This window comes from Candida jiufengensis (assembly GCF_024610255.1).
Source record: "Candida jiufengensis strain CBS 10846 chromosome Unknown scaffold7, whole genome shotgun sequence".
In the NCBI taxonomy this organism is placed as follows: domain Eukaryota; kingdom Fungi; phylum Ascomycota; class Pichiomycetes; order Serinales; family Debaryomycetaceae; genus Lodderomyces; species Lodderomyces jiufengensis.
In genome coordinates this window covers 684111-696451 of record NW_026261556.1, presented here as the reverse complement: position 1 = coordinate 696451, position 12341 = coordinate 684111, and the positions used below count along the sequence as shown (strand labels likewise).

At 26.1% G+C, this 12341-nt stretch overlaps 4 protein-coding genes across 4 annotated transcripts; 2 read left to right on the top strand and 2 right to left on the bottom strand. All coding sequences in view use genetic code 12, as the record gives it.

Annotated features, from left to right (window-relative positions):
- Positions 1-3: 3 nt before the first annotated feature.
- Positions 4-1023, bottom strand: DUS4 (tRNA dihydrouridine synthase; the record flags this gene model as incomplete). Its single annotated transcript, XM_051766887.1, has 1 exon — positions 4-1023. One exon carries the CDS (start codon positions 1021-1023, stop codon positions 4-6), a length of 1020 nt encoding a protein of 339 aa, XP_051622135.1.
- Positions 1024-1666: 643 nt separating this feature from the next.
- On the top strand, positions 1667-2767 carry BUB3 (Bub3p; the record flags this gene model as incomplete). The annotated part of the gene is made up of 1 exon (XM_051766886.1): positions 1667-2767. One exon carries the CDS (start codon positions 1667-1669, stop codon positions 2765-2767), a length of 1101 nt encoding a protein of 366 aa, XP_051622134.1.
- A 3309-nt stretch (positions 2768-6076) lies between these two features.
- RMS1 (ribosomal lysine N-methyltransferase) lies at positions 6077-7702 on the top strand (the record flags this gene model as incomplete). The annotated part of the gene is made up of 1 exon (XM_051766884.1): positions 6077-7702. The coding sequence occupies one exon, from the start codon at positions 6077-6079 to the stop codon at positions 7700-7702; it is 1626 nt and encodes a 541-aa protein (XP_051622133.1).
- Positions 7703-7898: 196 nt separating this feature from the next.
- Positions 7899-11060, bottom strand: KGF54_000918 (uncharacterized protein; the record flags this gene model as incomplete). Its single annotated transcript, XM_051766883.1, has 1 exon — positions 7899-11060. One exon carries the CDS (start codon positions 11058-11060, stop codon positions 7899-7901), a length of 3162 nt encoding a protein of 1053 aa, XP_051622132.1.
- Between the last annotated feature and the right edge of the window lie 1281 nt (positions 11061-12341).

Below are 12341 nucleotides of genomic sequence, written 5' to 3'. Positions count from 1 at the left end.
GAATTATACATAAAGTGGTTTTTTTACAAATTCATCTTTCTGTAGATTTCTAAATTGTGGTTCTATTGCAGTTGCAAAGTTTTCTTCATTTGATCTTTTCACAACAAAATAATCATCCATTAAATCAATCATTTCAATCATATTTTTACAATCATTAAGCTGCTTTACTATTTTTTTCGATATTTCCATATTTTCCAAAAATTGTGAAACATGATGTTGTGAAATTTTAAATGGTAAACCATAACTTGTAGTTAAATCCATAAACATCTCTACTGCACCCCAAGGAGTTTTGTTATAACCTTTAAACAAAGCTGGATTCGCTAGTATACCTCTTGCCGACATTACTCCGTCAACTTTTGTATATTCAACAATTTTATTACAATCTTCTAAAGTGAAACAATCACCATTTGCTATCACTGGTACTTTTATATAAGGTCTTAATAACTTTATCGCATCTAGATTAACAGGTACTGATGATCTTGTAGTTTTAGTTCTACCATGAATAGTTATCATATCAGTTCCTGCATCTTGAACTTTTTTAACAAACTCTATGGTATCATTCAAATCTTTATGTATTCTTATCTTGGTATCAATGAAAATTTTATCACCATATTTTGATTTAGCAGTCTTGATTAAATTCGAAACCAAATTAGGTTCACTCATTAATGCAGCTCCAATACCTTCTCTTACTTGAAGAGGTATAGGACATCCACAATTAATTCCAATCCCTTGAACAAATGGATGGATCATATCAACAAATTTCATAAAATCTTCAACATTGTTTACTCCAACTTGTACAATAACACATCTATCTTGATCATTAGTTGTGAAGTCCGAATATCTTGCTACTTCATTTCTAACAAATTCTCTGGCTAGTATCATTGGTGTATATATGATATCAACGTCATAAAATCCACATAGTATTCTGAAAGGTAGTTTTGAATAACGCACCATTGGCCCAGCTACTGTTATTATAGAACCTTGTCGGCTTTTTATTACATCTCTGAGTTTTGACGGTGGCATTCTTATAATGTAAAAAATGGAAATGATAAATGTTTATCTTCTGTATAGTTTTCAAAATTTGAAACACAAATTATATTACCTTTCGATACCATTAGGTTAGGTATCCTACATTTCTCTATGTATAATTTTATATTTAGAATAAATGTTGATTTCAGGAAAAAAAAAAAAAATCATTTTTTTGTGTAACTCCATCTAATCTATTTTTTTTCAATGTCGTGAAAAATATAAAGAAGACAGAGAGCTTTTCTTTAAGAAGGATGATCCACTTGTTTGAGGATCTTTAAATGAATTAATCTCTATATTCAATGGGTGTGAATAAGTGAGTAAGTTCAATGACAATCGTAAGAAACAAGCGTAGTGAATAGCATTCGCTGTTCTGTGTTTTAATATAAATCTTATAATATTTCATAATATTACACAAATTGATAAAATTCTTATTGACTTAAATTGAATCATGTTACCACTCTTCAGTTAATCTATTCCATCTACAACCGATTCAAGTAGTCATTACGTTTTAAAATTAATTTTAATTGCAAATATTTCTTATTAAACTATTAACTCAAGCTATCATACATAAATAAATAAATCAAGCAAATTCATATCATTAAGCCGGAGGAATTGGAAGCTACACATCTAGTCAACTATGTCAAATAATTATAATTCAGAATTTGTAGAATTAACAACACCAGCTGGGTTGGATATAATATCAGACTTGAAATTTAATAATAATCCAAATGATTCAAGGCTACTAGCAAGTTCTTGGGATAATCAAATTTTATTATATGATTGTAAATCATTTATTAATCATTTACATGAACCACCAACAACAGATCCATTAGTTGAATTCAAACTTAGTGAAACCCCCTTAAGTTTACTTTACACGGAGTCAAATATACCTGTTGTTGGATTATTAGATGGTTCAGTCAAAGAAATTGATTTTGAGAATATTAATTTAGGTCCTAATATGGGTCAGAATATTGATGAAAACGATTTTCAGAGTGGTATAAACAATTTAAAAGTTGGATCAAATGGTACGATTATTGCAAGTTCGTTCAATGGTCAATTACAAGTGATTGATTCAAAACTACAAAAACCAATAAACGTAATCAAAAACAAAAGAAAAATAATAACAATGGAAACTTCAAATAAATATTTAATACTAGGTTTAACTGGAAATATACTAGAAATATATGATTCAAATAATTTACAAAAACCAATAGAGACGAGAGAGATTGGATTGAAGTACCAGATCACCGATATTAAGGTATTTCCCAACCAACAAGGCTTTGCGGTCTCTTCCATTGATGGTAGAGTATCAATTGAAACTTTTAATAACACTGACAATAATACAGAAATACAAGAGAGTTATGTTTTCAAATCACATAGACATTATGATCCAGCAACTGAGACTGATATAGTATATCCAATAAATTCAATAACATTCAATAAACCAACGTCATATTCAAATAATACGCTATTGTATACCGCAGGGTCAGATGGTTTTATATGTTTATGGGATATCAAAAAAAGGAAAAGATTAAAACAATATCTGAAATTTATCAACAGAGAGATTGAAACAAATGAAGTCTCAGTTGAAAGTGTTGCAAAATTAGATATCAACTTGAATAATAATTTATTAGCCGTTGCGACTAGTGATGATAACTATAAAAAGAGAAGGAGAATGTCAGAAACCGAGTTCTCAAAACTACCTAGTAAGATCTACTTGAAGCAATTGAAAGAATAAATACGCAATTGGATTTATCAAAATAAATCTTGTAGTTTCTTTGAGTTTCTAAATACTTCCAATTAGGCATCTGTGAGTTTTGCTTCTGTGGAGGTGCTCTTGGATAAAAACTTTGACGATGATTCATGACTATCCTTGTATCAAAACATTAATGTGTTGATGACGAAGAGGTAAATGTAATTTGTAAAAACTTTATCTCCCTAAATTCATTGAATTTAATGTAAGCTAAATGGACAATCAATAAACGTATAAAATTTTGAAAAAGAAATTAAACCTGAAACACATGTATTTTTTAAAAATGTGAGATTTTGACTATATGCACAACTAGAGTCTATATCTTCGATCACTTAAAATTTCCAATCGAAACTTTTCAGTTCACTCATAACTTAAATTAAAATTGATTTGGATTTCTTAAAATAAGGCTTGCAAAAAAAAAATATTAAAGTAATTGGTAGGTTGATTGCACAACATAAGAAATAAAAATCTCTGCTTAATAAATTAGCTTTGATCAAAAGAAACAATTAATTCCATTGATAAATTTTCATCCCTTTTAGAACTCACGGAGTTTTAAATTGACAGAGGTTAGAAGCTTTCACTCACGTAAATTGTTGAAGAAGCCTTGCTACATTTTAAGCTTTTTAAACTTGACAAGAAAAGTAAGAGGATGAATATACCCTTCAATTATTTTTTATTGTTTTTTAGATTGCAAAAACTAATGAAAAAAAGACGAAATATGTTTTTAAAAATTTACTAATATCTTAGCAAGTTCATATAATAATAAGTCAAGAAAAAATTGTTATCATAAAACATGACATTTTACTCTGACTAATATGTTAATAAATTTTAGTCAAAAGTTTAGACCAATGCAAATTAAAAAGATTAAAGTTTTTTTAAGTTTTTTAGTTATATAGGAATCCTATAACAAGTTTAGGCGAATGAAACAGGCCCGAGTAATTTGCTTTTTAGTACAGGTGTACTCGCCATATTATTGTTATAAATTTTGTGAAAATAGTGTTTTATGTCCGTAAATACTTCGTTTAAATTTGGTCCCTTTACCAGAATTATTGCGAAGTTTTAAAACTTTGTTCGTTTAAGAATTTACGAGAACAGTTTAAAATTGTTTCACAAATGTAACGTTTTTTTTTTTCACCTTGTAATGTCTTTGGATGTTTGAAATTTTCTATCTAATTGTTGAATTAGGCTTATGAATTTTGACATCTTTTCACAATTATTACATTTTTCTATTAAAGTTTTTGAATTCCATTGAAGCGCAAAATATAATTATAGAGAATTTGAATTTGAAAATCTTTCCATTGAGGATTTTAACTATTTGAAAATTAAAGTAATTTAAAGTTTTTTAGTCATTATAAACATAATTCTAAGTTCAATCTGTAATGTGACGTATTCAATGCATTTTGAAAACGTATTTAAAATCGATGAAACTTGATTACAATATGAAACACTTGGCATTTGTATTACTTAAAATCAAATTTAAAATTTCAAAATTGAATGTTGGGATATAATATAACATGTCAAAAAAGACAATTTTTTAAATCATTTTGTTACATTTGACTAAAATTAGGTTATCCTCATTTAGACTAATATTACTAATTGTTTGCTTGTAATAATCATAAATTAGAGAAGTTTAGAAATTTTTAGATCATAAAAAGAGTTGAAAGAGAATTCTAGATTTTGAAAAGGGTTAGTAGATCTTGATTTACAGTTTACGTCAACATTGAGGACTGGAGACCAACTTTCAGAGTTATTAAAGATTGCTCGGTTCAAAACTTCTTTTTATATCAAATTCAAATAATGTAACAGATGTACTCAATAAAAGGTGGTCAAAAAAGAGTAATGAATGACTTTATGGCATGTTTAGGTTTGAATGGAAAAGTAAACTTGCGTACGTCACTTGCGTACGTCACCAACGATCTCTGCAAACTTTCCATAGCTCTCCCCTCATAAAAGACAACTGATAAATATGCAATGTCTGATTGCTACAACCAGCAATGAATCTATTATCGATGATGTTAACGAACAAAAAACGAATAAGATTATATGGATATTTGTGAAAAAAATTTTAAAGTTTGTTATGTCATATTTCCATTTTACATACAAATAAGGTTAAACAGATTTCCGGGAATTATTTAACTTTGGGCCTAGTTAAAAAATAAATCCAAAATTAATTTTTATATAGAATAATCTCTTATAATTTCCAAATAAATAGATTTTTAACTCCACTCATTTTGTATATTAAATATAAAATATACTATTATACTTTTAATTAGATCAACTACTTAATTTTAACTATAAAGAGAGGGATAAACAATATTGACTTTTTTAAAGTATATTACAAATGATTTACTAATCGAATACCTAAACTCATGAACATTTTCAAACTGAATTTAAACTAGTCTAAATTTTGGTTTTAGTCAATTTAAAATTATTAGATCATAAGTTTAAAATTTTTTTAGTCAAAATTTTAAAAAAACTTCAAAATTATATGATCAAACTTTATTTGGGAATAAAAAAGTAACAACTATAAAGCATTGAAATAAAATTAAAACATCCATATATATATCAATTAAACCAAACGTAGACTGACAAGTTTAATCAGATTTTCCTTATAAATAAGCAATCAATATTCTTTGGAAGATTATATTTTTACAATAATTGGAAATTAAGTTTAAATTCTATCAAAATCATAGATTCAAAATCCTTAGATCTATTCCTAACGAATTTGCTTTAAGAAATACTCAATTGATTGGAGTATAATTCAAAGTTCGGAATAATTAATTAATTATTATACAAAATCAGTCTCAAGATTCCGAGTATTTACAATTAAGTTATTACCTTTGTAAAGTGAATCCTTTCAAGTGCATTATTATTTACTTGCAGTAATTACAAAGTATACTGTATTTCTTTTCAATTACTCATTAGCCACAAATCAATTCAATAAAAAAATAAAAAAAATTTAAAGTTTAACTAAAAAATATTAAATCGGAATTATATGGAATAATAGAAAATTCCGATAATTAACTAAATATCTGAAACTTCATAACAATACTACTCTAAATCATATAGTTATAGAGGATAAAGGAGATTAGTTGGATTTTATTTTCAAATAAATATCAAAGTGTTAATCTTTTATCAAAAAAAGCATCATAACGAAAACAAAGATCATCATCATCACAAAAAAATTAACTATACTATATAATTAGGGAAGGACCAAATATTTGACTGCAAAATACATTGCAGTTTTTGAAACAAATTACACAAGACACTATTCACCAACTAAAACCTCGAGTCATGTCGTTAAATTCGAATTTAAAAGATGAATTTAATGAAAATACTTTATTATATTTAAGATGGCTAAAACAAAATCAAGTAAAAATATCACCCAAAATTACAATATATGACTATACATCAATAAATCAAGGCAGAGGAGTTATAGCATTACAAGATATCAAAAATGGAGAAATATTAGCCAAGATTCCTAAAAATATTTTAATAAATTTAAAACAAAATTTAATAATTGAAAATTTCCCTTGTTTAAAACAAAAAATAATTAGATTAAATCATTGGGACTCATTAATTATAATACTAAGTTATGAAATAAGACATAAGGATAAAAGTAAATGGAAAGATTATTTAAAAATTTTACCAAGTTGTAAATCTGATTTTAATCAATTGATGTTTTGGGATTCAAATGAATTAAATATGTTACAACCTTCATATATTTTGGAAAGGATTGGTAAAGATAGTGCTAAAAAGATGTTTGAACAAATTAAAAAAATTATTGAAGAACTTAAAATTACTGAATTACAAGATTTAACATTTGATGAATACAATATAATTGCAACTTTAATAATGTCATATTCTTTTGACGTTGAATTAACTGATGATGAAGAAAACCAATTAATTAATGAACAACTAAAAACTGACTCGCAAGAAGATAAATTAGCACACGAGAATCACAACACTAACGAAATTCAAGAAATTGAAGATGATGAAACTAAAGAAGAAATTTCAATATTATTAGACGGGAATTTAAAATCAATGGTACCATTAGCAGATACACTAAATGCAGATACAAATTATAATAATGCAGTAGTAATACATGAATCTGATTATTTAGTGGTGACGAGTATCAAAGATATTAAACAAGGTGAACAAATATACAACACTTATTCGAATCACCCCAATTCAGAAATTTTAAGAAGGTACGGCTATGTGGAACCAGAAGGTTCAAAATTTGATTTTGGAGATATTCCATTACTGATCATACAACAATTCTTTTTAGAGAAATATAATGTTAGTGAAGATGATTTAAACTTGTTATTTGAAATATTGGGTGAAATATCATATGAAGAACGAATAGAAGAAGATGAAGATACAAATGAAGGAGTTGAATTAATAATTGATAGTTATGATTGTTTTAAAAGTGGTGAAGTTATTATAGAATTGATTTTTTTGGTTCAATTTTTAACTACCTTTTTGAAATCAAATCAACAAATTAAAATATCACCTGTTAAAAGAACATACCTCAAAATATATCAACTCATATCATCGAAAAAAGTTACTACTGAATTTTTAAAAAATTTCAAAGAAATTTTGGAAATTAGATTAGATCAGTACCCTATTTATGCATCTGAACCATTTGATAAAATTTTGAAAATTTGGAATAGAGATGAAATGTCAGAAATTGTATTGAAATCTGAATATCATGCATTAAAGAATTGTAAAGATGGTGGAATTTCAACAATTGGTAAAACATTAGATTCAAAAGTGAAATTAATTGATGATGATAAATTAATTAGAGCAATATTGAAAAAGAGAACAACCACTGAAAATGAAGGAGATATTCAAGACGGAGAAGAACATAAAAATGGTACTCATAAAGAGGAGAATAATAACAAGAAACAAAAATTGTAACAATAAATATTTAGACTTATGATAATAAATCTTATCGTATTAATTCGTATTTTAATAGATTTCTATATACTAACTTTCGTGAATACATGAAATCCATAATCTAATAATCTAAAAAAAAATATACCTGTAAAATAAATAATATAAATGCAATCAATACATTTTGAAGAATTGAAAATTTTGATATAATACATTTGACCTAATTTGATTCTTTTTCTAGTGTAGTTTCTTGCGATGAAGAAGTACTTTCAAAAATTGAATTTGATAAAGATGAATATTTTTCATCATCAGAATAATGTTGATCATCATTATTAACAATGAAAATTCCTTGAGGTTGTTGATTTTCGAGTTCTTGTTGTTTTTGTAATCTCTCATTTAATTTTTGCTGCTTTTCGAGCTGTTCTTGTTGTATTTGTTGCAATGATTTAACTACTAATTGACGTGGTCTAGAAACGTGAAATGATGATTCTTTTGGTGATTTGGTGGTCCCACGATTTGCTACTTTTTTCAATTTTGATAAAAATATTGGACTTGCTGTTGTTGCTGTGGTGGTAGCACATGCTGATGGTGCATCATCAAATTTACTATTTCCTATTCCATTATTTATCCCTGTTTTTTTCCTACTTTCCCAAAGTTCTTTAACTTCTGGATCAATTTTATCATCAACGAAATATTTTTCATAAATTTGATCAGCTTCTCTTACCTTGTAATCATTCTTTAATTTTCTTAAATTTGATTCATGTTGTTGTCTCAAAAATGAAGTTTGAGATTCTGCAATTGATATAATATCATCTGAATTTAGGTTGTCTGCTGCCTGAACTCCACCTCTAAATAAAAATTCTTCGTCAACTCCATCCATTGAATAAACATCTGAATCAGTTGTTTCATTTCTTAAATTATTGGTGGCTCTCTTGTTTGCAAAACTAGTTATTGCTTTATATTCAAATTGTCTTTCAAACTCATCAATTGAATCAATATTACTTAGTTGTTGTAATAGTTTATCTTCTTGTTTGGTTTTGTGAGATTTATAAATGGTGACACAAGTTTTAGAAAACCAAAATATTAATTGGAAAACGAATATAAATGAAACAATAGCGTGAATTAATAAATGAATGTAAGCAATAATAGTTCTTACTGCTTCGTCTGCATTTATCTCTCTAACAAATCCAATACATAACATAGCACATAAAAATCTTGCAACTGGGAACATGGATTTAATTGACCAAATTTTTAAGGGAGCAAAATAAGGTCTTAGTACAAATATTTGAAATAAATCAATCACTGCAATTATAATCAACAATATAACTTGAACTAATCCATGACTTTGTAATAAACCAACAACCATTGAATTTGAAAATAATATAGCTAAATTAATAATAACACATTTAACTCTTTGTGGTTTATATTCATAGTACAAAAATGACCATAACAATATAGTTTTTAAGTTTGTATATAATTTATTAATTCTGGAAGATGTTTTAATTCTCATAGATTTATAAAATGAAAGTAAATAATGGAAAATGAAAAATGCAATAAATAAAATCCAGATTGAAAATAATATAGATGATAATGCAACACTTGCATTTGATATATTCATATAATCACAATCATGACCTTTTAATTTTGTACCGCCAAGTGTTAAATTTGAATGTAATAAGGTATTGTTGAAAGTAGAATTTGGTGGTGGTGCTGAAGTTAACCAATTATCATCATTATCCGTCTTTTTAGGTTTATCTGGACCATCAATAAGTGGAAATTTCGGAATTGGTGCTTGATGAAATCCTTCAAGTGACGAAGCTCTTAATCCAAATGAGAAAACTTTATTAGGAATTATTAATTCATTATATGGAGTTGTAAATGAAAAAACCCCTTTCTTTAACATACCAAAATTAGTTAACGATCGATGTTTTCCATTTATATCATTAGCAGATAAAAATAAAAATGAACTTAATATTAAAAATGGCATTCCAAAAACAACCAACCACATTTGTAAAATTTGACCAGCAACTAAATAGACATTTTTCTTTGACCAAAATTGAAAAGGTGAAGGATTTTTAATAGTTTTTTTACAAGTTAATTCAATAAATTTATCAAATAAAAGTTTTGCACCAATAAATAACTGTTTGCCAACAATAACAATAACAATCACGATTAACAATATAGCCATGAAATTTGGCCAATTATTTACTATTGGATTATTATTTCCAACTAAAGTTAAACTTGATAATCCACCAGATGCCATAGTGACATAAACATTATCTTCATCTTCATCATCCCAAGGACTGGAACTACCAATGATTGAAAAATTTAATAAAGCACACCAACTAATTTGACTCAACATTGGTTGATAAAAACCGGGGTATAATAAATCTAATCCACCTAAGAATAATGCGTACTGTAGATACATTATAATATCAGGAACGCTTGCATCAATTTGATTTAGTAGCTTTTCATTACATATGGTTGATGCCCTAAATAAATAGGGATTTGTAGATTCTTGATATGATGAAAATGAGACAGTAAATATATTTACAATTGTAGAAACTGCCATAATCACTAAAATACCTATTGTTATAGCATCATTTATAAAAGCTGGTTGAACTGGAGTCACATATGTTTTTGAGCACCCTATACATTTTGAATCTTTATCATTATCTAGCACTTTGAATACAATTTGATAGGATCCTAATCTATGATAATGTTCACTAACATCAGCTTCGTAATAAATCATTATTGAATCATTATAATATAATGGACACTGAACCAAATTTCCTGTAGAATTTGAAAATAATTCAGTGATGGTACTATCAGTTGAACCTAATGAAGTTCGGTTCATACGATCTATTAATGAGTTTATATTACTTATTTGAGCTTTTGAAGTTTCATTGCTAGTAGAATTTGACATAATATTCATCGGACTTAAAGGATCATCGCTATCATTATCATTATTATTCGTGGTATTATTATTATTCTTTACAAATCTTGGACTATTTCTAAAACTTGTTGTATTTTTAACAGACACTAAATCACAAAAATTTTTGGTTTCATTTATAAATTGTTTACCCATAAAATTTATTTGTACTTGTAGTGAAGTAGATCTATTGGTTGTAGAATTATAATTAGTAATAGCTGGATTCCTATCAGTATTTATTCCATCATATAATGCTACTTGTGAATTTATAAAAAATTTTAATTTCTTTTGATGTGTATCTAATGCAACGTTTATTATAAATGGTTGTAATTTTGACTGATTTTGTTTTGTTGAACATGGATGAGATTTTATAAATGTTGATATGCAAGGATTAATGAAGTATGTTAGATATATTAGAAATATTGTTATAAATGGTGACGTGAATAGCATGGTGTAGTTTCGATTGTTTGATTTTGTGGTTAGATGTTGATAATTTTGAATAGTCAGTTAAAACTTAGTGAACTTTGTATTTGATAAAATTTTAATGAAACATATAGATGATGATAATATTCGATAGGAAATGTGTTTTGAAGTTAGTTGTAAAAAATATGGATATTTGAATATAATATTTAATTAATTAAAAAAATTTTAAATATTGGGCTATACGGCTTAGAAATAATTAATTTAATACGTGAGTGATAATAATATTTAGATATTTTTACAACCCATATTAATTGATTGAGTTATACAAAGAAATTATACAAAATTGTAATATCGTTCTCTATAAGTCATTGCTGAAAGTAAAAAGTCAATATTTTTGTTTATTAATCTTGAATTTGTAGAATAAATTGATTAACACCCTTTTTATTAAAGCTTAGATTTTATTATTCAAACTTTTTAAAATTTAAAGAATAGAAATTTAAGATTTAAAAATTTACATAATATCACTAACATAAATTTGTAATCTACTAATTTGATAATAATTCAAGATGAAATAAAAATTTGAACAAATTAAGAAATTCAAAGAAATCTAAAGATAAGATTTTGATGGATTTCTTTCTTGTCAACTATTATAATAATAATTAATTATTATTATTTCTGTTAATAATATATAATATTTGTGAAAGAATTAAATTTGACATATTATAACAGAAATTATAACGATAGACCCTTTATTAGTAAAATATAATCTTACTTTGATACAATCTTGTAAATTTAAAAGATTCAAAAGGAATATGATAGAATACTCCTGCTATTAACTAATATAAATGTATTTATATTGAATTTATGATTTCCCAAAAGCACTATTTAAACCATCCATTTAAATATTAATAAAGTATACAATTTATTATGTACTATATGTCTCAAATTAATTATTATGTCTTAAATTTAATATTTTTTTATTCTTCTAATTTTTATTAAAATTCTTTTAAAGTTTTTACTTTAGTGAGTTTTTACAACAGAAAGTTTTGTAAATGAAATAATGTATTAATTAATCTTATTCCGATATTGAGGTATTTGAATACATCATTACCTTAAATATATGATATGTACAATTTGGTTCTACTACTGATCTGTTCAATTCTGTTGAATCAATCAAATGAGATTGAATCGAACTCAAATATAGAGAGCTATAATGTAAATAAATTACCCAATAGCATCACCTCTTAACGTGCCTAACAATGAAGTGTTCTATTTCACACGTGTAACTCTTGAATTGTTTTGATCTAC